This window comes from Stegostoma tigrinum, chromosome 6 (assembly GCF_030684315.1).
Source record: "Stegostoma tigrinum isolate sSteTig4 chromosome 6, sSteTig4.hap1, whole genome shotgun sequence".
Taxonomy (NCBI): Eukaryota; Metazoa; Chordata; class Chondrichthyes; order Orectolobiformes; family Stegostomatidae; genus Stegostoma; species Stegostoma tigrinum.
In genome coordinates this window covers 105,307,589-105,333,074 of record NC_081359.1, presented here as the reverse complement: position 1 = coordinate 105,333,074, position 25,486 = coordinate 105,307,589, and the positions used below count along the sequence as shown (strand labels likewise).

At 42.8% G+C, this 25,486-nt stretch overlaps 1 protein-coding gene across 12 annotated transcripts in view; it reads right to left on the bottom strand.

Moving 5' to 3' along the window:
• sts (steroid sulfatase (microsomal), isozyme S) overlaps positions 1–25,486 on the bottom strand; it is a 108,643-nt gene that overhangs the window by 33,680 nt on the left and 49,477 nt on the right. For 6 of the 12 annotated variants that reach the window (XM_048532688.1, XM_048532685.1, XM_048532689.1 and 3 more), the window contains exons 7-10: positions 19,178–19,315; positions 12,049–12,208; positions 11,322–11,443; positions 5,849–7,996 (exon numbers count right to left, since the gene is read on the bottom strand). In XM_048532688.1, the coding sequence (XP_048388645.1) occupies positions 7,623–7,996; positions 11,322–11,443; positions 12,049–12,208; positions 19,178–19,315 (794 nt within the window). In that variant the 3' untranslated portion in view covers positions 5,849–7,622. Of the gene's footprint in view, positions 1–5,848; positions 7,997–11,321; positions 11,444–12,048; positions 12,209–19,177; positions 19,316–25,486 lie in introns of those variants that run through there. The other 6 variants (XR_007247745.2, XR_007247746.2, XR_007247747.2 and 3 more) reach the window with 1 other exon arrangement.

Here is a 25,486-nt window from a genome sequence, read left to right as displayed (position 1 = left end):
AAAAGCGGAATATTATTTATATGGAAAGACACTGCAAGACATGGTGGCATAGAGAGATCTGAGTTATCTGAAAGTGACCTCTGACGTTGTCCACCCCATCAAAGTAAATACAGTCTTGGCGTCTGTTACAAAGAAAACGGAATTTAAAAGGAGGTAAATTTTACATAAGGTTTACTGGGCATAATGAGAGCACAGACTGGATTTTACCACATTCCCAGCACCGTGGGCAACCCCCATAAAAAGAGAGGTGAACGGGGTCTGAAATTGGCAGCTGCCCACTTTGTGGGAATTGATAAGGGGTCAATTCAGTTTGTTAACAACACAATGAGGAATACAGTGAAAGGGAAAACAGACAGTGGAGGCAACAGAGATAATGGGAACTGCAGACGCTGGAGAATCTGAGATAACAAGGTGTGGAGCTGGATGAACACAGCAGGCCAAGCAGCATCTTAGGAGCAGGAAAGCTGACGTTTCGGGCCTAGACTCTTCATCAGAAAAGGGGGATGGGGAGACAGTTCTGAAATAAATAGGGAGAGAGGGGGAGGCAGACTGAAGATGGATAGAGCAAAAGATAGGTGGAGAGGAGACAGACAAGTTAAAGGGGCGGGGATGGAGCCAGGAGAGGAGAGTGTAAGTGGGGAGGTAGGGAGGGGATAGGTCAGTCCAGGGAGGACGAACAGGTCAAGGGAGAGGGATGAGGTCAGTAGGTAGGAGATGGAGCTGCGGCTTGGGGTGGGAGGAGGGGATAGGTGAGAGGAAGAACAGGTTAGGGAAGCAGGGATGAGCTGGGCTGGTTTTAGGATCAGTGGGGGAAGGGGAGATTTTGAAGCTGGTGAAGTCCACATTGATACCATTAGGCTGCAGGGTTCCCAGGCGGAATATGAGTTGCTGTTCCTGCAACCTTTGGGTGGCATCATTGTGGCACTGCAGGAGGCCCAGGATCGACATGTCGTCTAAGGAATGGGGGGGGGAGTTGAAATGGTTCGCGACTGGGAGGTGCAGTTGTTTATTGAGAACCCGAGCGTAGGTGTTCTGCAAAGCTGTTCCCAAACCTCCGTTGGTTTGCCCGATGTAAAGGAAGCCACAACAGGTACAGTGGATACAGTATACCACATTGGCAGATGTGCAGGTAAACATCTGCTTGATGTGGAAATTCTTCTTGGGGCCTGGGATAGGGGTGAGGGAGGAGGTGTGGGGGCAAGTGTAGCACTTCCTGCGGTTGCAGGGGAAAGTGCTGTGTGTGGTGAGGTTGGAGGGAAGTGTGGAGCAGACAAGGGACACACAGAGAGAGTGGTCCCTCCGGAAGTCAGACAAGGGTGGGGATGGAAAAATGTCTTTGGTGGTGGGGTCGGATTGTAGATGACGGAAGTGTCAGAGGATGAAGCGTTGGATCCGGAGGTTGGTGGGGTGGTATGTGAGGACGAGGGGGATTTTCTTTTGGTGATTATTCCGGGGATGGGGTGTGACGGATGAATTGTGGGAAATGTGGGAGACACGGTCGTGGGCATTCTTGACTACTGCGGTGGGGGTGGGGGGGGGGGGGGCGGGTTGTTGCGGCCCTTGAAGAACGAGGTCATCTGAGATGTATGGGAGTGGAATGCCTCATCCTGGGAGCAGATGCAGCGACAGTGAAGGAATGGAATGACAATATATTTCCAAGTCAGGACGGTGAGTGCCCTGGAGGGGAACTTGCAGGGTGTGGTATTCCTATGTATCTGCTGCCCTTGTCCTTATCGATGGAAGTAGTTGTGGGTTGGAAGGCGCTGTCTCATCTTTAAGAGTAGCATAAAACCTTCAATTCTTGTGATGAAGATTTCAGTTATACGCCACTCTCTTGTGTATTGCTCCCATGCATGCTTATATAAACTTATAGCAAGGAAACTGGTATCTCGTCTGATCAAAGAGGAAATAAAGGGTAGAATTCACCCTTAACAACAGGAACAGGAGTAGACCATTCAGGCCAATGATCCTAGCCTAGCGTTTAAATAGATCATTGCTAATCAAATATATCAATGCCGCTTCCCTGTACCGTCTCCACAGCTCTTAATGCCAATAGCCTGTGGACACCTATAATCCACTCCTGTCCATGCTATAGTGTGATTGGGTGGGCACACATGTGGGAAAAGGCAGCCCATTTTCTTTCCCCACATGTTAATAAAGAGATGAAAAAGCAGGGAAACTATCTTCGGCTGGTTCTGTTTTGAGGAACCTTCCCAGAGGATTGCATGCCTCCACTCTACAATACCTTCTACTTTAAAAACCCATCCACCTATGGTGTGGAAACACAATGACCCCACCCATCCTACCTACCTACCCCGTTCACCTCTCTTTTTATGGGGGTTGCCCACGGTGCTGGGAATGTGGTAAAATCCAGTCTGTGCTCTCATTATGCCCAGTAAACCTTATGTAAAATTTACCTCCTTTTAAATTCCGTTTTCTTTGTAACAGACGCCAAGACCGTATTTACTTTGATGGGGTGGACAACGTCAGAGGTCACTTTCAGAAAGTATAGAGGGGATGTCAGAGGCAGGTTCTTTACGCAGAGAGTTGTGAGAGCATGGAATGCGTTGCCAGCAGCAGTTGTGGAAGCAAGGTCATTGGGGTCATTTAAGAGACTGCTGGACATGTATATGGTCACAGAAATTTGAGGGTGCATACATGAGGATCAATGGTCGGCACAACATTGTGGGCTGAAGGGCCTGTTCTGTGCTGTACTGTTCTATGTTCTATGTTTCTAGTATTTTATTGGGCATTCTGCCTATGACTGGTTGTAATCTGGCAGACCCTGGCACTGCCAGCCAATGATTCACTGAATCATTGAATCTGTACAGTGTGGAAACAGGCCATTTGGCACACTGAGACCACACATCCGACAGCATCCCACTCATTCCCTGTAGCCCTGCATTTCCCATGGCTAACCCACCTAGCCTGCATATCCATGGACACTACGGGCAATGTAGCATGGCCAATCCACCCAACCTGCACATCTTTGGACTGTGGGAGGAAACCAGAGCACCCGTAAGAAACCCATGCAGACACAGGGAGAATGTGCAAACTCCACACAGAGAGTAGTCTGAGCGTGGAATTGATTCTTGGCATTGTGAGGGAGCAGAGATACCCACTGAGCCACACTGCTACCCTTGAGAAAGATTTTTTTTCTCTCAGAGCACTGATAGTCTGTAGACTTCTCTTCCCTTGAGAGCAGTGGATGTTGAGCCATTGAACATATTTAAGACTGAGTTAGATAGATTTTTGATCAACTTGGCGGTCAAAAGTTATTAGGTGATTTGGGGGAAGTTTTGTGGTTGGTAGCAAAGTGCTGCTGAAGCAATATGATCAGCCATGATCATCTCAAATGGCACAGCAGGCCTCAGGTGAGTTTATACAGTTTTATACCATTTCAGCATGACTGCCATGCTCTAAGATGTTATACCTCAGCTAATAAAGGGAGGTACCCCACATATTAAACAAAAAACAAAGAACTGCAGATGCTGAAATTCAGAAACAGTAACAGAAATTGCTGGAAAAGCTCAACAGGTCAGACAGCATCTCTGTGGAGAGAATGCAGAGTTACTGTTTCGGGTCCCTCTTCAGATTAGAGTGTAGCTGGGAAAAGGTTGGCGTATATTGCTGAAGATGGTGTGGGGAAGATGGAGTCGTAAATGATAGGTGGTGGTGGAGCCCAGAGAGAGAGAACAACAATGGGTCAGACAAAGGGAGGGAGAAAGGCCAGCCTGAGAGAACGGATAGCTGGACCATCAGTGGTTGACAATGGGTTATTTGTGGTAGCAGCCCATGCAATGACAAGGCCTGGTGTGTGGGGATTGGGATAAGGACACGGAAGAAGGTATTCAGATTCTAAATTATTGAACTCAATTTTGAGTTGAGAAGGCTGCTTTGGTCTCCAGGTGGAGAATGAGGTGTTGTTCTTCCATCTTGTGCTGAGCTTTACTGTAGCACTGCAGCAAGACAGAGACAGAGATGTTGGCAAGGGGACAGGGTGGTGTGTTGAGTTGGCAGGCAACTGGAAGCTCAGGGCTTTTCTTGCAGACTGAACAACGGTGTTCTGTGAAGCAGTCACCAGGACAACACCTTGTCTCCCCAGTGTAGAGAAGACCAGGTTGTGAGCAGTGAATACAGTAGACTAGATTGAGTGAAGTGCAGGTAATTTGCTGCTTCACCTGGAAGGTATATTTGGGGCCTTCTGTAGTGAGAGGGAAATAAATGGGTGGGTGTTGCATCTTCTGTGATTACCCAGGAAGATGCTGTTCTAAGGGTCACCACACCTGAAATGTTAATTCCTATTTCTGTCCACAAATGCTGCCAAACCTGCTTAGTTTTTCCAGCAATTTCTATTGCTTCTGATTTACAGCATCCGGAATTCTTTTCAGTTTTTATTTGGAAATGCTCATGCAGTTTGTCTCTCCACAGGTGCTGTCAAACCCGCATAGAATCTTCAGAATTCTCCGTTTGTATCAGATTTCCAGTGATACATTGCCTTTATTTGAGTTTATGTAATCTCTTGCACTGTTTAAAAAAATGACATTAGAAGTTGTCTTCACTGACAAAACTGGTCACCCTTCTAAGATGTGTAAACTCGAAAAATGATTATTTTGGGCTGCAAGGATACTAGCAGACGTTTTAAACGCTGTGAATGTCATAGAAGCAAAGTGCTGCAGCTACTGGAGATCTGACACAAAAACAGAAAGTCCTGGAGAAAATCAGCATCAGTGGTGTGAGAAATGGTGTTAATGTTTCGCATCAATCTGCCCTTGCTTGGGATGGAACATAAATATTGTCGATAGAAAGCCATCAAAGATTTGCATTTTGCATTCATCAGGACACATGCAAGAATACAAAGTTTCAAAGGGGACAACAGTTCATATTGCATGGGAAGAAGGTGCCGATTGGTGAAGGTGTTGCTAGGGATCTCCCAATAGGGAACAGTTATCCATCAAGAGATAGTAGGAACTGCCGATGCTGGAGAATCTGAGATAACAAGGTGTAGAGCTGGATGAACACAGTAGGCCAAGCATTAACAGAGGAGCAGGAAAGCTGATGTTTCAGGTCTGGACCCTTCTTCAGAAACTTTCTTCAGAAGGGTCCAGACCTGAAATGTCAGCCTTCCTGCTCCTCTGATGCTGCTTGGCCTGCTGTGTTCATCCAGCTCCACACTTTGTTACCTCAGTTATCCATCAAGCCTTGTTTAAATTTAGAAAAGGCAAATTGACTCTGATTGGTTGAGGTGTTGCCATGGGCAATGAACCAAGGTACAGTTGTTCTTTGAGCTTTTTGTTAGATTGAGAAAGGCTGGGCATGTTCACTTTCCTGCTTATGAACTGGTGTAGTTTCCAGCAATCATAAATAAATGCAATTATTTTCAAAATCTGAAAACCAATTCCCATTTCTTGGTATAAGCATGCAGTGGTTCTGAAGCCATTTCTAGCCATTTCAAAGCAGGTTACTTATGAGCTGTAGATTGATTTTGAGAGCCTCCCGACCGTTATGTCTGTCAATTAAGATTCCTGTGGGTGGCAAGTCTACTTAAAGCAACTCTACAGTTAAATTTTGCAAGGACAATGGAGAACCTGTTGAGGGATCCCTGATCACATTATCTACCACCCGACTTCCCCCATCACCAACTCACTGCACGGTACTCATTCCCCGGCTAAAGTCCTACGAGCGTTCTTTTATCATCCAGGAAATTCCAGCTCTTTATGCACTTCCCATCTTACATAATGTGTACAGCTGTCACAGTGAGGCTTTGAATGAAAATTATACAATCATATATAGCACTGTGAGCCCCCTCAATCATTAATCTCCTCTGACTGAAAACTCATGAGGTCCATTTGTATCTGTGTCTTTTTTATTTGAAAATCCCTTTTGTAAAATATCTATTCCAACATTAGCAATCACAGTTTATATCTGAGGACATTGTATATATAAAATAAATCTCAAAGACCGAGTTATGTTCAGAGAGTTAGGAAGGACTGAGCAACTGCTTGCTCCTCTGAAATGTCTCAATAACTTCCTTAAAGATAAAACTGTTTCAAATGATCCTAAGTGGCCATGATTATTTTTGCTTTTAACCCTATTTTTAATGCAACTCCGTTGATTTCCTACATTACAACGGTGCCTGCACTTCAGCAGTATCTCCATGGCTGTGAAGCACTTTGAGACAACGTGAGGTCCTGAAATGCACCTATATAAATGCGAGTCTTAATTTCACTTTGTACAACCAATTCTGAAATCCCAATTTTTCCTATAGGACACCGGACATATGCAAAATCTGTACAGTGGCACACCTTCTGTGGTCTTGCTGCTAGGGGACATGTTGCAGCACCATGCAGTGCATGAGGTATTAGTCAGTTATGCAGTCATAGAGATTGCTGAGATGCTTCTCTGTGTAATACCCCTCTCAGGCCATGAGATACAGCTTGCTACTATTACAGCACATCCTGAAGTTGACGTCTGTTGGTCTTCTGTAAATGCTGAAGTCAGTAGAAGATCAAGATTTTCTCTTGTTGATTAGGCAAGTGCTTGTGAAAACCCAACTCCTCCCTGAGATCAGAACAAAACCATCAGGATACGAATGGGCTTCTCTCCCTTTCCTTCTTTTGCATAGTAAAGGAATGATTAATATAGGTGATATATATTATATAATATCAATGCCTGAACTGAGGTCAACACATCTCAATATAGACTGGATAGATGTTATCAATAATGATCACAACCCTGCCTGGCAGCACGTGTTGAAACTGGAGTCAGGCTTTTTCCTATTTACAGTATTGCGGATTTTGTGCTCATTAATAAAAGAATGTCAATAGCCACAATTGATGGACTTAAATCTGTCATAAGGTCCCAAGGTGCTTTACAGGTGACATATTGAAAACAGTTAGTGAGGAAAGGAGGCATTAGGAAGAGAGATTAAATGTTCAGTTAAATAATTCGCTGTTGAGAAAGCATTCAGAAGCAGAGAACAGAGATGGAGAGGCTGTACTGAAGGAATTCTTGGAGAGGAGGAGTCAGGCAGTTGAAGGCTCAAGTCATTCTCACCTGGGAGAATGTCAGGGGTGGACTTTGGAGCTATGTAGAACTGGAGAACAGTAGCTGCTAAGTGGCCAAACTCATGAAGGGAATTAAAAACAAGAACAAGATTGAGAACAGCATTCTGTCTTCTTCAAACGTGTCAAATACTTCCAAATTAGATTTGGGGGACTGTTAGATTTACAGAAAATTTTCTTCAACCCTGCATGAACCTGAATTTGGTAGAACACTCAGTGATGCATGGGTGTATCATTCTCAGTTCAAAAGCAGCAGGTCGCAGCCAGTATATTACTCCAAATAAATGTAATGACAGGGGAATGAGAAAGATAGAATGTTTGTAAAGAAGGACAGAGAGAGAGTGTCCATGTTAGAGGAAACAGAGTGAGTGAGAGAGAGAGATAGTGAGAGAAAGAGAGCGCGAGAAAGAGCATGGGAGGCAGAAAGCAAAAATAAAGAAAAAAGGGGAGGAAAGACTGTACATAGCAAACAATGAGAGAGGGAAAGAAAAATACAGCTATCCCAAATGCACTTCTTTCCTCAGGCCTCAGATGAGGGAGTTGTATCTAATCCATTGTTCAATCCAAAGCTGTGCTTCTGTTCCTTTCTTTATCACAATTACAGTGGTTCCACACAGTGCTGCAGCATGGTTGGAGCCAAGGCTTCCAAATCACATTATTTAGTGATAACTGATCAGGCACTGGGGTCAGTGTCTCCTGGTGCTTGCTTACAGCCTTCCGCATCACTTCCAGAATCTGGTGATATTGGGATTCCGAGCTAGGTGTCAATGGCAATGATTCTGATGGGTCCCTCAAGAGGTCGTAGAGCAAAGGGTAGTCATGATGACTGACAAAGTCTCCGTAGCACAAGCAAACATGTGTGTCGAAGCAACCCTGTTTTCCCTCTGGATAGAAGTTTGGTGTGAAAAAGTGAGCTTTCCATAGAGAGGAACCTGTGGTAAATTTAGGAGGATAAACAGCACATGAGATATCAACATTATTAAATCAACCATTATTGCGAGCAAGTGTGCCAGTTCACACGGGTATTGTGACCACTCACCAGTTTAGGCCAGACTCTCCCAGAAGACATCAGTAAATACACATTGTCTGTCACAATGCACTATTATAGGCCAGACAATATGAAAACACTGTGCCCGGCATAATTAAATACTTGATATTCAATATACTCAAACAAATGACTCAAATGCATATGATCAAACAATTCTTTTCACCTCATTAGTTGTTTTTGTTCTCTCTCACCCACCCCTCCTGACACCTTTTCTCACACCTGAAGTTGGGGGCTGTTGCTGGGGTACAATTCAATGAGGGCAAGGCACCCTCTAGTATGACCAATCAGGCTGGCACTTTTTTGGCCTTATTCCTGGTTGCAAATCATGACAAACCAAGCTTCAAAGGACATCCACACCCCCTCAAGGGTAATTAGGGATGGGCTGCCTTTGCTAGTGATGTTTGAGAGTGATAAGTGCCTGGAATGCGCTGCCAGAGGAGGTGGTGAAGGCAGATACAAAGCAATGTTTAAGAGGCATCTTGACAGATATACAAACAGGCAGGGTATAGAGGGACATGGACTGTATAGAGGCAAAAGGTTTATAATTAAGGAAGACATCAAGTGTTGGTGCAATCTTGGTGGGCTGAAATGCCTGTTCCTGTGCTGTACTGTTCTTTGTTCTCATCCCAAAAATGAATATGTAAAAAGAGGAGATCCACTCGTCTTTCAGCATATTGCGCAGTATGAAATCTGCTCATAGGAAAGAAAAGCTGACTCAATCTCTTGGATATGAGAATAAGCTACAGTGCAAACCAAGCAGCAAAAGGAAGCTCTGCTGCTTCCAAACTCCATTTCCCCATGTCTGTCTACTTTTCTGCTGCCATTTGACTTGATATGGTCCCACAAACACTGGCAGCTGTTTGTCATGAGGACAGAATTACTTTGTAGGAATTCAGCTGAGGTAGTATCCACTGTGGATATGGATCTTTACTACATCATAGCTGCTACCTCTAACATGGGAAACTGGGTCTCAAGACCAAATATAATGTACAGGTGAAAGAGGTGGGACTCAGGTGGAATTCAGTCCCTATTTTAATGTGTTTCCATAATAAACCTGTACTGTGCTGTAATGTTCTATGTTCATAATAAACACTACGTTCACACTCAGAATGGAGATTAGACAAGCCAGTTCTACTGTTGTCGTTCTCTATATTGGGAGAGCAAGGACAGTGTAAATGTAACTTGAAAATTCATACAATATGTGCCCTTTATGAGAATTTCAGATTTTAAATAAATATCGAATTTGGTTATTGCGCTGGGAAGAACATGGACATTTAAAACCTATCTATCCAGCAGGTTCTTTTGACCAGTTATTGCAGTATTCATTTTAAAACCTATTTGAGAGCATGTTGTTCTAGCCACCTAACGGTCCCAGAACGGCTGTTTTGTAACTCTGTCAGCCACGTATGAATGCATGGAATATCACCCCCAGCAAAACTACTTTTGCATATCAAGACAACATATTATCTGAAGATGCGGGTTAAACAGGCAGGCAGGTGTTGCAACACATCAATGCGATCAGAATGAGTGAAGTGCTCAATTCCCTAAGGTGTGACACAGGGCCGAAGATAACGCTGTCACTCAGAATGTCACATTTCTTGGCACGTTGCCCAGTAATTCAGGGGTTGTGATCTTTAACAAAATGCCACCACTGTCATCGATTTTCCGAGCCACTTCCTTCATTTTTGATTCATACCCTCCCTACCTCTTCAATCATGACTTATTACTGCTTTTCTTCAGCCATATTTTCTGTCAGTTGTAGCTGACTTGGTCGTACTCTCATCTCAGAAGGTCATGGCCTCAAGCTCCGCTTCAGAGACCTGAGCAGATAATCTAGGCTGACAGTCCAGTGAAATACTGAGGGTTTAACTGTACTGTCTCATACTGTCTTGTGAGGTGATATTAAACAGGGCACTGTCTACATTCTCAAATGGAAATATGCCACTCTTAGTATGTTGTGTGTAGTTCTACTCTCTACGTTATAAAAATGGCTGTAGAAGCACTAGAGAGAGTGCAGAGTGGATTTATAAGGACAACACAGATCAGGAAAGGATCGCCAGACTGGATCCACTTTCTTTTGAAAAAAGGCTCAGAATTGGTCCATTAGAAGTCAAACGCTTTGGTAGAGTAGATATAGAGAGTATTTACTTTTAATGAGAAATCATAACCAGCTGCTATCAATGTCAGATAGTCATCAAGGAATCCAACAGGGCAGTGAGAATGCGGAACTCGCTACCAAGGGAAGCGGTTGTAGCATTTAGTACAAATGCTGGGAAGGGGAAATCTAGCCGAGGATTGGAGGGATAACAGAGAAAAAATAAATGGTGTTTGATTGAGGAAAGATGGGACGAGGTGTGAGTGGAGCACAATCACCCACATGGATGGATTGGGCTGAATGGCCTGCTTCTGTAACAGTTCCCCTATGCAATCATCGGGGATAGTCATCATAGACCTTCTGGACCTTAGGTCCTCTCTCTCATCAGACAGCATCAACAGATAGTGGCTTGAGGTGAGAGTCACGATATCCGAAACAAGAGAAGAGGTTGAGGAGAGTCCTTCTTGGTCATCTCAGCTGGTGTGGGAATTAAATCTACCCTGTTGGTGCAACTCTGTATTGCAAACTAGCCATCTAGTCAACTGAGCTCACTAACCTCCTACATAAAGCTACATTTAAATGCAAAAAACTTGTTCTTTTACTTGTGGTTCAGGGCATGAAGAATAGTGGGGGCAGCCTCATTTTTTTGAAAAGGCAGTAAACTAAAAGTTTTGTTCTAAATTGTACCCTCCTGTCAGGTTAAACTATTGAGTACTAGTTGATCAATTTTAAGTGAATATAGTTGTACGTCTATGTACAGGCAATGTTCATCTTCTCACTTCATTAATAATGAAGGATTAAATAAAATGCACTCGATGAGCTCGACTTTAAATCAACCAGCTAGTACAACTCTTCTTTGAATGTTCTCTAACATTGTGTTTAACCACTCAAACCAGTGTCTCAATGGGTATTACTGGTGCACAGAGCTGAGGCAGCAAATCACAAACAGCTCAGACAACCTGCAGACAATGGCAAAGGATATATATATATATATATTATATATATATGAGTGAACTACTGTAACTGCCAAAATGCATTATAATTTAATACCTTAACATGTCAGCTTTGATGCTTCTGTTAGCTACAGTAAAATACCAGGAAGTAATGGACTTACTGTGCCTTGGATGCCAGCGAACTGCACTTAAGTAGCTATTACAGTAGTGGAAGAGAAACTCATGTCCCGACTGCTGTACTTCACCTAGTAACAGAGGCATCAGGTCGTGGCCATCGATGATCCTGGCGGGGGAGAGCAGGGTAAAGGCAGGTTTAATAGTTCAATCACTCAAGCTGTCAGCTCTTATGGGATGGTGACTGAGGTGCAGCTGGGTGCAAGAGAAAAGGGGACCGTATATGTGATCATAGAATTATACAGTACAGAAGAGGTTATTTAACCCGCTGTGGCTGTACTGTCAAAGCTGCACTAATTCAACACTCATTTCCGACAGAATCAATGATTGACCGAAAATGATGGTTGACTGTGACTTTACGCCAACAGGGAAATATTCACCCGCACGCAGATACTTCGGAGAACTTTACTGAAACAGTCAGTGAGCTGGATAGGCAAAGGGTCGGAAAGCACAATTTCCCAAGACAGAGGTAGCACCACTTCTGAATGAGCCAATGCAAGATTCACAATAAATAAAACAACCGAAAGAGCTGCAAATCAAAAGAAAACAGAAGTAACTGGAAAAGCTTAGCAGGTCTGGAGGAAGGGTCACTGGACCCGAAACATTAACTCTGATTTCTCTCCACAGATGCTGCCAGACCTGCAGAGCTATTGCAGCTACTTCTGTTTTTGCATGTGTGCGTAAGGTTCACACTGTCCTCCCACTTCTGCTTACCGGTCTGTTGGCATTGTGGCTTCTGAGAGTTTGACAATCGTCGGGAAGAGATCCATGTTGCTGGTAGGCTCATCAATGCTCCTGCCCGCTGTTAACACTCCAGGCCATCGGAGGAGTCCGGGCACCCGGATACCACCTTCCCAGTTTGTTGATTTTCCACCTAAACATTTAAGAAAGAAAATCCAAAGCCTGTCAAAAAGCCAAAATGTGGATGGAAGGATTAATTGATGGAAACAAGATTGATCACGTGCCCGGTAGGGGGTGCGGGCATAGAATGGTTGCAACACTAGTCCACAGAACAACAGTAGTCACTGAACTCGAAATTGTCAAGTGAGAAACAAAGGCCGCTCTCCTTTCAGCAGATTTGGTAAGGGGAAGACTTATTAAGGCTGTTATAAAATTTTGAGGGGCTCACACAGAGTAAATAAGGAAAAGCTATTTTCGTTAGCAGAAGAGCGAGTAGCACTGATTTAAGTAATTCCAAAAAGAAACATTGGGGAGAACAAGTATTTCTGCAAAAACAAAATTCTGGACGATTTAGATGAATCATGGATTCAACAGTAACTTTCAAAAAGGCATTAGATAAATATTTTATTCTTATTTGTTCTTGGGATGTGAGTATTGTTTGTGAGACCATCATTCAGTGCCAGCTCCTAGCTGCCGTGGAGAAATTGGTGGTGAGCCGTGATTTTGAACTGCGGGCGTCAATGTGATGTGACAAACCCATTGTGCTTCTTTTCTGTAACATTGGTTACAACTGAGTGCTTTGCTGGGCCATTCCAGAGGGGAGTTAAAACACACCCATGGGACTTGCAACTGGAGTCAGGAATAAGACAGGCCACGTGAGGATGACAAATTTTCTCGACCAGGACCATTGCTGAACCAGATCTGTATGTTAGATGACATCCGAGCAGTTTCAAGGTCATTGCTGATCAGAATCGCATTTCTTTTCCTAATTTATTAGTTAACTGCATTGATATTCTGCCAGCCACTTGCTGCAGGATTTGAACACCTGTATCCAGAACCTCAGTCTGGTCTTGGATTACAGGCCCAGTTAAAATTGCTACTGTGTTGTAGAAAGGAAATTACTTACAGTACTGTATGAAAAAGGCAGACAACTGGAACTGATTGAGTGAGAAGACGTTGCTAAACATGAAAGGGCTCAGAATAGATTTACAAGGATGTTGCCAGGGTTGGCGGGTTTGACCTACGGGGAGAGGTTGAATAGGCTGGGGCCATCTCCCCTGGAGTGTCGGAGGCTGAAGGGTGACCTTATAGAGGTTTATAAAATCATGACGGGCACAGATAGGGTGAATAGCCACGGTCTCTTCCCTAGGGTAGGGGGAGTCCAAAACTAGAGGGCACGGGTTTAAGGTGAGAGGGAAAAGATTTAAAAGGAATCTGAAGGGCAAATTTTTCACACAGGGAGTGGTGTGTTTATGGAGTGAGCTGCCAGGGGAAGTGGTGGAAGCTGGTACAATTGCAACATTTAAAAGGCATCTGGATGGAATATGAATAAGAAGGATTTAGACGGATATGTGCCAAATGTTGGCAAATGGGGCTAGGTTAATTTAGGATATCTGGTCAGCATGGACGGGTTGGACCAAAGGGTCTGTTTCCATGCTGCATATCTCTATGTCTCGATAATTGTACAGGCATAACAGACCAAATGGTACTGTTTAGTACTATACAATTTCATAAGGGCTTCGAAAAGTTTTAATTTGATAAGCTGCCATATTTGGAACATATAGAATTAATGAAAACAAACAGGACTTTTTCTACATAGCTCACAAGGGAGATGTAGTAATGTACTTAATGGAGCTGAAAGTCTGGATCAGTGCTCTCATTAATATTTTACCAAGCAGTGTCTAGCTCAGTGATCTCACTCAAGATGTTTCAACATTCAGCATCAGACACTAGGCCATTAATGTTGAGTAATCAGATCAGCCATGATCTTGCTCGATGGCAGAGTACACAGAGAAAGCAAAAGGGCCCATTCCTGCGCCTAATCAGTCTGTTTGCATGTAATACCAAAGCGAAAAATTACTGGTACTGGAAATGTGAACTTTGAAAGAAAAATGTTGGGAATTGTCAGCAGCATTTGTGAAGGGAGGAAGTGACTTAATGGTGGGATATATTGCCCCTGTCCATCTTCAGACAGGGTTGGATTTGTGGTGGGCAGGCAGGGATGGAGAGTGGTCTTTCTGTCGAGGCTAGTGAGGGGCCTGAACCCACCGGGGCGTTGAGAAAGAATTTGCCGCCAAGGAAGACAGCTTGGGACCCACTGGGTCAGGTTCCTAGCAATCAGGTACTCCACCCTCCATTGACTGACCAGGCATTGGGAAGCAGGGGGCCTGGAAGTTGCCTTGCTGTCAATCCTGCCGCAGTCTGCAGAAGGACAAGATAGCACAGCTAATCCGGTGTAAAAACTGGAAGTGCTGGAGAAACTCAGCAGGTCTGCAGCATTCATGCAGAAAGAAAGAGTTAATGCTTCAGGTCCAATGACATTTTGTCTTGACGCAATTGTACAGTCCTTGGCAAGGCCACACTGGGAGTTGTGTGGACAGTTTGGGTCTCTTCACTTGAGAGAGGTTAGACTTGCTTTAAAGGGGAAGTGCATGGATGGAACAACAAATTCCTGGGATAACAGCACTGAGTGACAAAGAAAGGTCGAGGAGAATGAATATCTGGAACTAAGGGCATGTCTCATTTATACGCATCAAATTCTTACAGGGCTTAGAGGGAGAGATTCCGAGAGGCTATTTTCTTTGGCTGGTGAATCTGCCACTAAAGATTGAGAAAAGGAGAAATCTCTTTACAAGAGGTTGACAGGCTTTGGAACTCCCTATGCCTGAAGGCCGGTACGTTCAACGAATACATTCAATGCTGAGATCAACAGATTTCTGAATAATACACCCAAAAGTTTTGTGAGGTTGGATAGGCTAGGTGCCTTAGCCAAAATAGACAATGGTTTGACCCTGGGAGTTCATCAGTGTCCAGTAATCATCACTTTGGGTGGGAGGGAGATCAAGGAATGGAATCAAGGTGTGGCATACTTCATAGATCCCTGACTCACAGAGGCTGCAACACATTGAAAAGAGCAACTGACTTCATTTAGGGACGATTTTCATCATCTGGTGTTTCTGAGACACAACTTACAGAACTTACAAATTTGAAGAAATAGTCGAAGCCTACTGGAGTGCTTGAGAGAGGTTAGATACATTTAAGAGAGGTCAGTTACACTTTTGGGATCTTTGACAGTAGATCTGAATGTGTGTGAAACATGAAAAATTGCATGTGTTATGTCAATTCTGAGCTTCTTTATTTTTGAAAAATATCAGCAGACTGTGTTTCAGTTGGAAGAAAAGACACTTGTAATTTTAACATAAGGTCCAGTGTTACCATTAGCATTGCTTGATAGCTTCCACAACCTATCATTATGACAGCACGGAGGATGCAAATTCACATTTTGATTGACAGCCCCAAATGGTTATAAAAGGAATTAACTGTCTTTGATACAGGGTTATAAATACAAATATTTGCTTTTATAAAGGATCAAGTACTTAAGGAATTTGAATGTATTGAATTGGTTTTTATCAACAAGTGTTCTTTTCATGATAGATTGGAGTCTATAATAAATGCTCAGAAGTTTGTTTTGTGTTGCCTCAGAATGGCTACTGAGGTGTAGTCCATGGCAGATACTGGATGTGTTCGCATGGAGGGCGCCAGGGAAAAGGGTGGTTGTTAGGGCTGATGGGTTGGCATATGTAATACTAAGTGGGCATTGGATAATGGGGATGAAAGACAGGTCATCAGTTGGTACTAAGTCAGCATGGGGCCTATGGGTAGGGGGTCTACATTAGCAGGTATTGGCATGGGTGGGGAAGGGTACTGAAGGCTAAAACATTTGAGACAAGCTGTAGAGCTGGATGAACACAGCAGGCCAAGCAACATCAGAGGAGCAGGAAGGCTGATGTTTTGGGCCTAGGCCCTCCTTTAGAAGACCCATTTCTGAAGAAGGGTCTCGGCCCATTATGTTCTGGTACACATGTGAAGGTTACTGGTTCCTAACACTAAGATTTTTGATGAAGTAAGCAAGCTGACAATTAAAATATTAAAAACATCTCTCCTATCTCCTTTCTTCTCCTTCCTCTAAACAGCTGAAGACATATTCTAGACATCAGTCTGAAATAATACTCTTCCAAATACCATTCCTGAGCGAATGGTGATAAAGAAAATGATCTTGGTTGGAAAAGGTGAGAAATCACACAACACCAGGATATAGTCCAACAGCTTTATTTGAAAACACAAGTTTTCTGAGCCTCACTCCTCCTTCAGGTGTTAGTGAGAGAGATGGTATCAGACACAGAATTTATAAGTAGAAGATCAAGGGGTCACTTTGATGAGGATGAGGATGTACTAAACAAAATTAAGATGCTATTAAATCTTTCATCGGTTACTAGTGTTTGATTGATTAATATGTATACGTAAAGCCCCAAATTCCTTTGAAGTCGCAGTCCTGAGAGAACTAAAGGTTTTATCAGTGTACGTCAGACAATACACGTTAGGTGCGAGGCCTTGTTTAGAATCTGTTTGTGTTTTGATTTGGAGTCAGACTGGTTTTATTTCGAAAGTAGGAATTTATAAAATTCCACATTGACAGACTGTCTATAAATTGTATGCTTTTTGAACAAAATAGAATGTATCTGCAAATATGAATTCACCCTGTAGATTCACAAGTTGTGTGCGTGTCTGTGTGTGTATGTGCGTGCGCATGTGCATACACGTGCGTGTGCGTGTGCGCGCCCGGTGTGCATGCCCACGTGTGCGTGTGGGTGAGACAGACAGAAAGAGAAAGAGACTCTGAAAGCTTGTGTTTTCAAATAAACCTGCTGGGTTATAACCTGGTGTTGTGTGATTTCTGACCTTGTCCACATCAGCACCTACACATCTTGGTTAGGAAAGGTGAGAGAAAGCTGAATAAAGCATGATGAAAGTTAAAGACAACTAATCTTGCAATTTGAGAAGTGAAGGATTGAGGGGTGTAAATATGGAAGCACCATTAAGAGAAAAAGGTGGTGAGCCAGGAAACTGGCAAATATTTTGATGCCAAATCTCTGCTTTGAAACCCCAGAATAAGGAGTTGAAATCTCCAAGGTCTTGATTTCAATGCAATGAAGATGTGGGCAGGAGGAAAATTCTGCAAGACAGCTTTATTGGAACTGAAGAACAAGAGGAGAAACAGCAACAGAAACTGGATGAAGCTTTGCACCATTATCAGAGAGGGTAGGACACACTGCTTCTAGCAGCATTTCTCAGTGTCCAGAACGAAATCCCCAACGATGTTCCTAGAATAATTAACTTCAAAATAAAGACTAAAGTCTCTTAAGTGTACAGTTAGGTCAGGGAATTCCAGCAATCTGGCCATTAACGCAAGATTGAAGTCACTGCAGTGTTAATGGAGAGTCTAGTAGTTAGTAACTGGGATTTCATTATGAAGCAAGTTTGAAAAAGATTTCTTCCATAATACAACACTAAATGAGTTTTAAAAATAAAAGAAGTTCCATTTCTATTTCATTGGGCAATCATTAATTACTTAACATTAGCTCCAATGTAAAGCGCTTTAAAGAGAACACGATCACTTCAAATATGCTCCAAGTTCTTTTCGAGTGAGTAACCACTAAAGGTACAGTGGTTAATTTACATGTGCCATTTAGGTAAGTAGTTAGAAGTTGCAATGTTTAGGAAGAAGGCTCATGAGCACTTTCATGGGAAGACTCAGTTAAGTAAGAAGTTAAAAGCTTTAGATGCTGACATGTGGAAACTTAAGCAATGATCCTGATATTATTTTGTATGCATTTCAAGCATGGATGGAAGAAAGTTCAACCTGTCTTTCTAAAGTCTCTCATCTAATCCATTTCAGCACCAGTTTGCTTCCTAATTTTGTCTCAGTTATGTTGCAGTGGGAGTCACAAGGACTGCATTCAAGGGGCAAGTGAATGGCGCTGCCAGGGTCCCGGGTCAATTCCACTGTCGGGCGACTGCCAGTGTGGAATATGCACATTCTCCCCATGTCTGCATGAATTTCCTCTGGGTGCTCTGGTTTGCTCCCACAGTGCAAAGATGTTCAGGTTAGGCGGATTGGCCATGCACAATTGTCCATAATGTCTAGGGATGTGCAGGCTAGGTGGGTTACAGGGATGGGTTGGGGGGTGGGGAGGAGATGTGGGTTGGGTGGGATGCTCTTTGGAGAGGCGGTGTTGACTCGATAGGCCAAATGGCCTGCTTCCTGGACTGTAGGGATTCTATGAGTCATTGTTGGAGCAGCTCACAACCAGCTTCTCAAGGGTAACACGAGATGGGCAACAAATGCATGGCAGATACTGGATGTGTTCGCATGGAGGGCGCCAGGGAAAAGGGTGGTTGTTAGGGCTGATGGGTTGGCATATGTAATACTAAGTGGGCATTGGATAATGGGGATGAACAAATGCTGGCCTTGTCAGCGATGCCCACATCCCGCAAACAAATAAACAAAATGTCGAAGTTTGATGCAAGCGAAGACAAAGAAAGACAGCCGATTCCATAAACACTGAGCCCTATTTCAAGGATGCCTTCCATAATTTCCTTTTGAGGGTATGATGCAGCCATTGGGAGGATTGCTTCCCTGGCAGTGGGAGGAAGGAACTGCTGCAATAATAGCAGGCCTCCTAGCACTCTTGATACAGATGTTACTTATCCACTCATGGGACTTGGGCATCATGGACTGGGCCAGCATTTATTGCCTTCTCTACTAATCCTTAAGAAGGTGGTGGTGAGCTGCAAAAAGAATACCTATTTAGTGAGGTAATAAAAGCAGCTGACAAGTACCATTTCCTTTCAGAGGGAAGGGATAACACTCAGAAAAGGAATTTGAACCAGTCGTACAGTATTGTTCTTAGGGTTCTTGTGGTGCAGTGGTAGTCACCTTACTGCTATGCCAGGAAGCATGGGAACCACATCTCCACAAGTGTGAGACAAGAACTCTGAATAGGTTGGTGAGAAAATATCTACAGCATTGCTTCTGGTACAATTCTCAGTGGCTAGAACTGTATCACACTGATTTGTTCTCATTATGGTGACGCTTACTTACCCTTGTAGATACCATTCCATCCTCCGTGGACCTCTCCAGTGTCAGAGATCTCTTCAACATGGGCCCCTTGGTCAGAGGTGAAGTAAACCAGAGTTCTGTCGCTTAGATTAAGCCTTTCCAAGGAAGCCAAGATTTGTCCTGAAATTTCAAAATGCAAATTCTTTTAACATACCTCCATCAGTGGCTGTAGAACCGAGTTTAACATTTTCAACGCCTCCCAACCCCTTGTCTCTCCTACCCCTGACATTGACAGCTTAGCATGCATCTGGTTAAAGGTTTAGTTATGAGAGAAGCTAATTTCTCTTGTGAGAGTAATCAAGAACAAAGTCATATAATCTTAAAATTAGGGCAGGACCATTTGGGAGGGAAATCTTTTTTCAGACAAAGTGCATCACATATCTAGAATTTTCAACCACAAATATACTTCAACATTGTTGGACATGTGGAGGTTACCACTCTAAGATTGGAAGCTAGGGTGGAGAGGCAGGGAACATGAAATTTAATTCAACAACATTAATTGAATGGTGGAGGAAGTTCAAGGGACTAAATAGTGTGTTCTGCTCCTTTTTAGGTGTTAAATAGGAAAATCCCAAGGAAAGTTTATCATTTTAGCCTCCAACTTCAGATAAGTATCTCTTCTTATTCATTCATGGGACTGAGGGCATCACTGGCTATGCCAGCATTTATTGGACATCTTTACAGACAGGTGTCAGTTCTTAAATCGCAAAGTGGTCTTTCCTTTTTCAAATCTTAGGGAATGTACAGGATTGGAAACCATTGCCTTCCCTCTATCCATTCATAAGACCACAAGAAACAGGAACAGGTGCAGATCTCTGGCCCCTTAAGCCTGTTCCACCATTCAACCAGATTATGGCTGACCTGACATTTCTTAGTCACAGCCTTTGATTTCCACCTACTGATCAACTGTTCCTGAAAATAAAACATTACGATGTACTTTCTCTCCCACATCTTTAGTTATTACCACTGGAAACTAGTCCCCGCTAAATTTTGGACTGCTGACATGATCCACCACATCAACTGGTAACACTCCCACTTCTCAATGGGAAGGGTGTAGATTTTAACTACACACGAGAGTGTTGAGCCAAATCCCTAGATTCACACTCTAATGGAGTAAGGAAGGAGCTCAATCTGTGAAAAATAGTAAGAACTGCAGATGCTGGAGTTAGAGATAACCGAGTGTGGAGCTGGAGACTCTCCCCAACCCCAGCCTCATCTCATGACCAACCCTCCCTCTCATCCTTGACTCCTTGACCTGACACAACCTGTCCATCTTCTCTCCCATCTTTCCGCTCCTCCTACCTCACTGACCAATCCCAACACTCCCTACCTGCACTCACTTATCACCATCCCACCTACTTTCCCCAGCCCCACCCCTCCTCTCTATTTATTTCTGAGCTCCCTTCCCCCTCCCCCATTTCTGAAGAAGGGTCCTGACCCGAAACATCAACCTTCCAGCCCCTCTGATGCTGAATGGCCTGCTGTGTTCCTCCAGCTCCACACTGTGTCCATTCTGTGAAAGATGCTTTTTGCTTCAGATTAGGTACCAACAGAGATTGAAAACTAACAGAGGTTTATGATGTACGCCTGTGTGGAATTTAAAGACATTATTTCGATGAAGAACAGGGAAGTCCTTCTTTGCGTCTTGGCAAATATTAATCCTTTAATCAGTCACACTAAAAAGGAGAGACTGTCTGGTCATTGTCATATTGCTGTTTGTGAAAGCCTGCTATGCACAGTTTGCACACTAGGTCTTCTGCACTGTAACAGTTCTACCACACTCATCTAACCTACACAATGAGGTTTGCCCTATAACCAGTGCACACTGATGTACAAATATCGTTGCCCACTTAACAGGAGTTCCTAAAGTACAGCCCCTTGATTAAATGCAACCCGCAAATGCTGGCAACTTCTATCCAGTATCAAATTTTGATAATAATGCCCGTTTGAAAGTGCCTTGGAATATTTTCCTATGTTGAACTTGTGAAGTAAGTGCAAGTTATTTGTTCTACTTGAAGTTCGAAGCCACCAGAGTTACCGAGACAAAAGTGGCGCAGATGCTGGTAATGCTGATATCTGAAAAGAAAAACGCTAAAATACTCCACAGATTTGGCAGGGTGGGCAGAGGCAGAAATAGGGTTAATGTTACAGGCTTGTGGCATTTCACCAGCAGACTTCTTTGTTCACTCTTCTCCAGAGATTTGCTGAGCACTTCCAGTATTTTATGTTTACTTCCAGCAGATGTACACCTCCTCATCAACTGGATACCTGGATTATGCCTTGGACCAGGCCAGAGAGAGGATACCTGCAATCAGACTAATTGTCTCCATACAAAAAAATTTGAGAATTTCCCCCAGATACACCATTACAGCTTGCACTGGTTAAATATAAACGCAGTCGGCTTACAGGCTCAAGATGCCGAGCAGTGGAATAATGATCATATGTTGTTGATTTGCTTGCAGAGCCGGCTGGTTATCATACAGGCACTTACCTAGCATGGTGATGAAACGTCTGTATGATAACCAGCTAGCTTGGCAACCAAGCCAACAACCTCATCCACAACCTGAGCTACAAATCTTCACGAGGATCTTATGTTTACTAGCGGGACTGTAGCGATCAAAGTTAATGTAATCAGGCATCCTTAATTTAAACATTCCTGCAACAAGATTTAATTTACACATTCAAATATCTGGTGATAAAATCTCTCATAAGAGGCTCAGTAACAAAAGAACATCAACAATGCAAGATGTGATCAAAACTGTTGCATGACAGGGGCAACATTCTTTGTCTGATTGCATGAATATCTTAGCCTTTATTTCCCTCCAGAACTTACTCAGCATGGTTGAACCAAATCTACATTTAAATTATTAATACCAACCAACTGAAGCCGCAGCAACTTGACGGAATGCTGAACATTAAAAAAAATTACATTTGCAAAAGTATAGTGTGTGCAATTTTGTCAAACTTATTCATTTCAAACGGATTATTTGATTGACGATCCCCAGAGTTGACTGTCAGCCAAGTAACTCATCAAAATCTGGCCAAGCACAAAAATTCATCTGACTGAACAGTCTTTAGATCATCTCCATGTACACACAGATACACATATCATAGTTAGCTCTTCGACAGCTTTTCCTCTGCTGGGGTACATTCCACTTCCTTCCAGAAGGGCCAATCTTCAGTCAGGAAACCACTCGGTCCATTAGCTCTGTGCTGGCTCTTTAAAAGAGCTAACCAATCAAGCTCAAGCCTTTACTCTTTCCTGCATCACTGCATTTCTATTGCTCCATCAGGTACATGTCCAGCTCCCATTTAAGAGCTATCATTGAATTTATTAGGCAGTACATCCCAGTTCTGAATGTCTTTCTGAAAAGGAACTTTTTTCTCCCCTCTGGGTCTTTTGCCAATTTTCTTAAAGCCTCTTGTCCTGACCAACATAGTTGTCTTCTCTGTTGACAGGTGAATTTATTTCTGTGCAGTGAATTCAATTGTAAGGCTTAAGGTGCTGGGGTCCCTGTGGAGACCAACAAGCCAACAGAACCAAATTCACCAAACAATTAGAAAGCCAATTGACAGGATTTCAAAATCCATAACTTTAATAATCCTTGTGTAAGGCTTTAGGACCCTGGAGCAGCCTTGTGATGATGTCATGGAACAGCCTTTCACTGGGCATAAACAGTATAATATGGAACCAGTCAGAGGTTAGTTACTGGCTGAAGTCTAGCCATGTGAAAGAAGACAGAGAGAAAAAATCCAGAGAGCATGTGGAGGAGGCTGACTAGCATTAGATGGTAGAGAGTATGGAACAGCCTTTCCATAATGAAACATTAATATTACAGAATGGTGTATCTCTGAACACTAACTATATAGCTTTGTGTTTTAGTATTTAATCCTATATGTAACAAAAAGTGCTATATATAATAAACATTGTTATAAATAAGCTCATGCCTGAATGCAGTCCTTGACCTTCCCCTTGACATGTCTGTCTTGAATGCAAACTCTTGGATTTAGGCATAAAATCACATAACAAAAGATAATCCAATGAAAAAGAATATAAATTCAATATGAATTAAGAGCAAATCATGGTCAATATGTCGTTTCATTGGGATCCCATGCTTCTTTACCTCCTCCTACCTCACTAAGCTGAACCATTGCAGAATGCAAACAATGTTGAAAATATCCACCTCGGCTCCAGAGCAGTGGTGCCACTGTTGTACAGTCACTCCCAGAAGGATTCACCTTGACCTGAAACACCACTGGAGGTCAATGGTTGTAAAGATGAGTCATTGCTCTTGCAGTGATGATAAGTGATTTCTGAGAACTGGCAAGGACACATCACAGATCAAATGTCCTTTCTATGTTTCAGCATTATTGGGACTGATAATTTATTTTCAATCATGGTGAAATGGACAACTTTGGGGCCGACCTATATGAGCCCATAATACCTGGCCACCAATACTTCTGTTTCAGAGAAAAAAATGACCATCATACATAGCCATAAGAACTTAAATTCCAAACCACTGCCCACCAATGAGTAATTCTTTGACTCCAAATAAAATTACATCACTGCTAATATAGGTTGGATGTAACTGGGGCCTAATTGTCTGTGTGTATTCACTTCATGCTGATAGAATAATTATTTACGAGATCCAGTAATATATTCAGCTTATTACCATATTTGTAATTGCTTCCAGTGTTTTCAGTCTTTCATGTTAATGCCATTTGAAAAGTGAGAGTTGATAGCCAGAGACTATTTCCCAGGGCAGAAATGGCTAGCATGAGGGGTCATAGTTTTAAGCTGGCTGGAGGAAAGTACTGAGGGGATGTCAGAGGCGGGTTCTTTACACAGAGAGTTGTGAGAGCATGGAATGCGTTGCCAGCAGCAGTTGTGGAAGCAAGGTCATTGGGGTCATTTAAGAGACTGCTGGACATGTATATGGTCACAGAAATTTGAGGGTGCATACATGAGGATCAATGGTCGGCACAGCATTGTGGGCTGAAGGGCCTGTTCTGTGCTGTACTGTTCTATGTTCTATGTTCTAAATGTATTTTTTTTTCTTGATAAAGCACATTTACTTTTGTTTCAATCTTTTGACTTGATTTATACAGAAATGAATAACTGACACAGAAGCTGTTTTGAGAAGAGGTGAGAAAATTACACAATTTCTTTGCTGCTGTCTGTGCTTCTTGAAATAGTTGATGTTAAGATCTTCATTGTGCAAAGTGAATGCTCTGAGTCAATTGTTCAGCAAGCACCACAACATATTTTCTTGCAGCCTTAGGGGTCTATAAAATGCTTTGATTAAAAGTAACAGTCTTGGAAAGATGGCTATCATGGAATTGTATTTCCATTCTCTTCACAACACAATCAGACATAGCAGACATTATTTGAGCACTTAGGAACCGTACAGTCACAAGAGGGAGAGAGGGTAAGAACATTGGAACTCCTTTGATGACTAGACAGAAGAAACAAATTTCTGTCAAATGTGAGGCTTGTAACACTGAATGCATAAAATTCAAACTGAATACAGGATGCATAGAGGAAATCATAACAAGGAGAATAAGAATGACAAAAATGGGGCTTAACACCAAACCTAGAGGGCACAGGTTTAAGGTGACAGGGGAAAGATTTATAAGGGACCCAAGAGACAGCTTTCTCATGTAGAGGGTGATGTACATAAAGAATGAGCTGCCAGAGGAAGTGGTGGAGGCTGGTACAATCACAACACTTAAAAGGCATCTAGATGGGTATATGAATAGGAAGTGTTTGGAGGGATATGAGCCAAATGCTGCCAATTGGGACTAGGATAATTTAAGGTATCTGGTCAGCATGGATGTATTGGACCAAAGAGTCTGTTTCCACGCTGTACAGTTCTATGACTTTATGAGAAAGGATGAGCAGTTAACATGAAGGGAATCCAGAATTTTTTTTGGAACAAACTTTGGACAAAAAAATCCTTTATGATTTAAAGTTGCTGAACTCGATGTTGAGTCCGGAAGACTCTAATGTCAAATAAAAAGATATGTTTCCTGATGTTGTGTTGAGCATTACAGAAATACTGTAGCAGGCCAACAACAGGAAGTCAATGTGGGAGCAAAGTGGAGAATTAAAATTAAAAGCAACAGGAAGCTCAAGGTCATGCTTGCAGACTGAGTGAGGTGTCCCACTATCATATAGTTTGTCTTTGGTTTCCTAAGTCTACAGAAGAACACATTGTGAGAGCAAAAACAGCTTAGTATATTGAAACAGGCATGTATAAATAATACATCAAAAGAACTGAGCTGCAATGG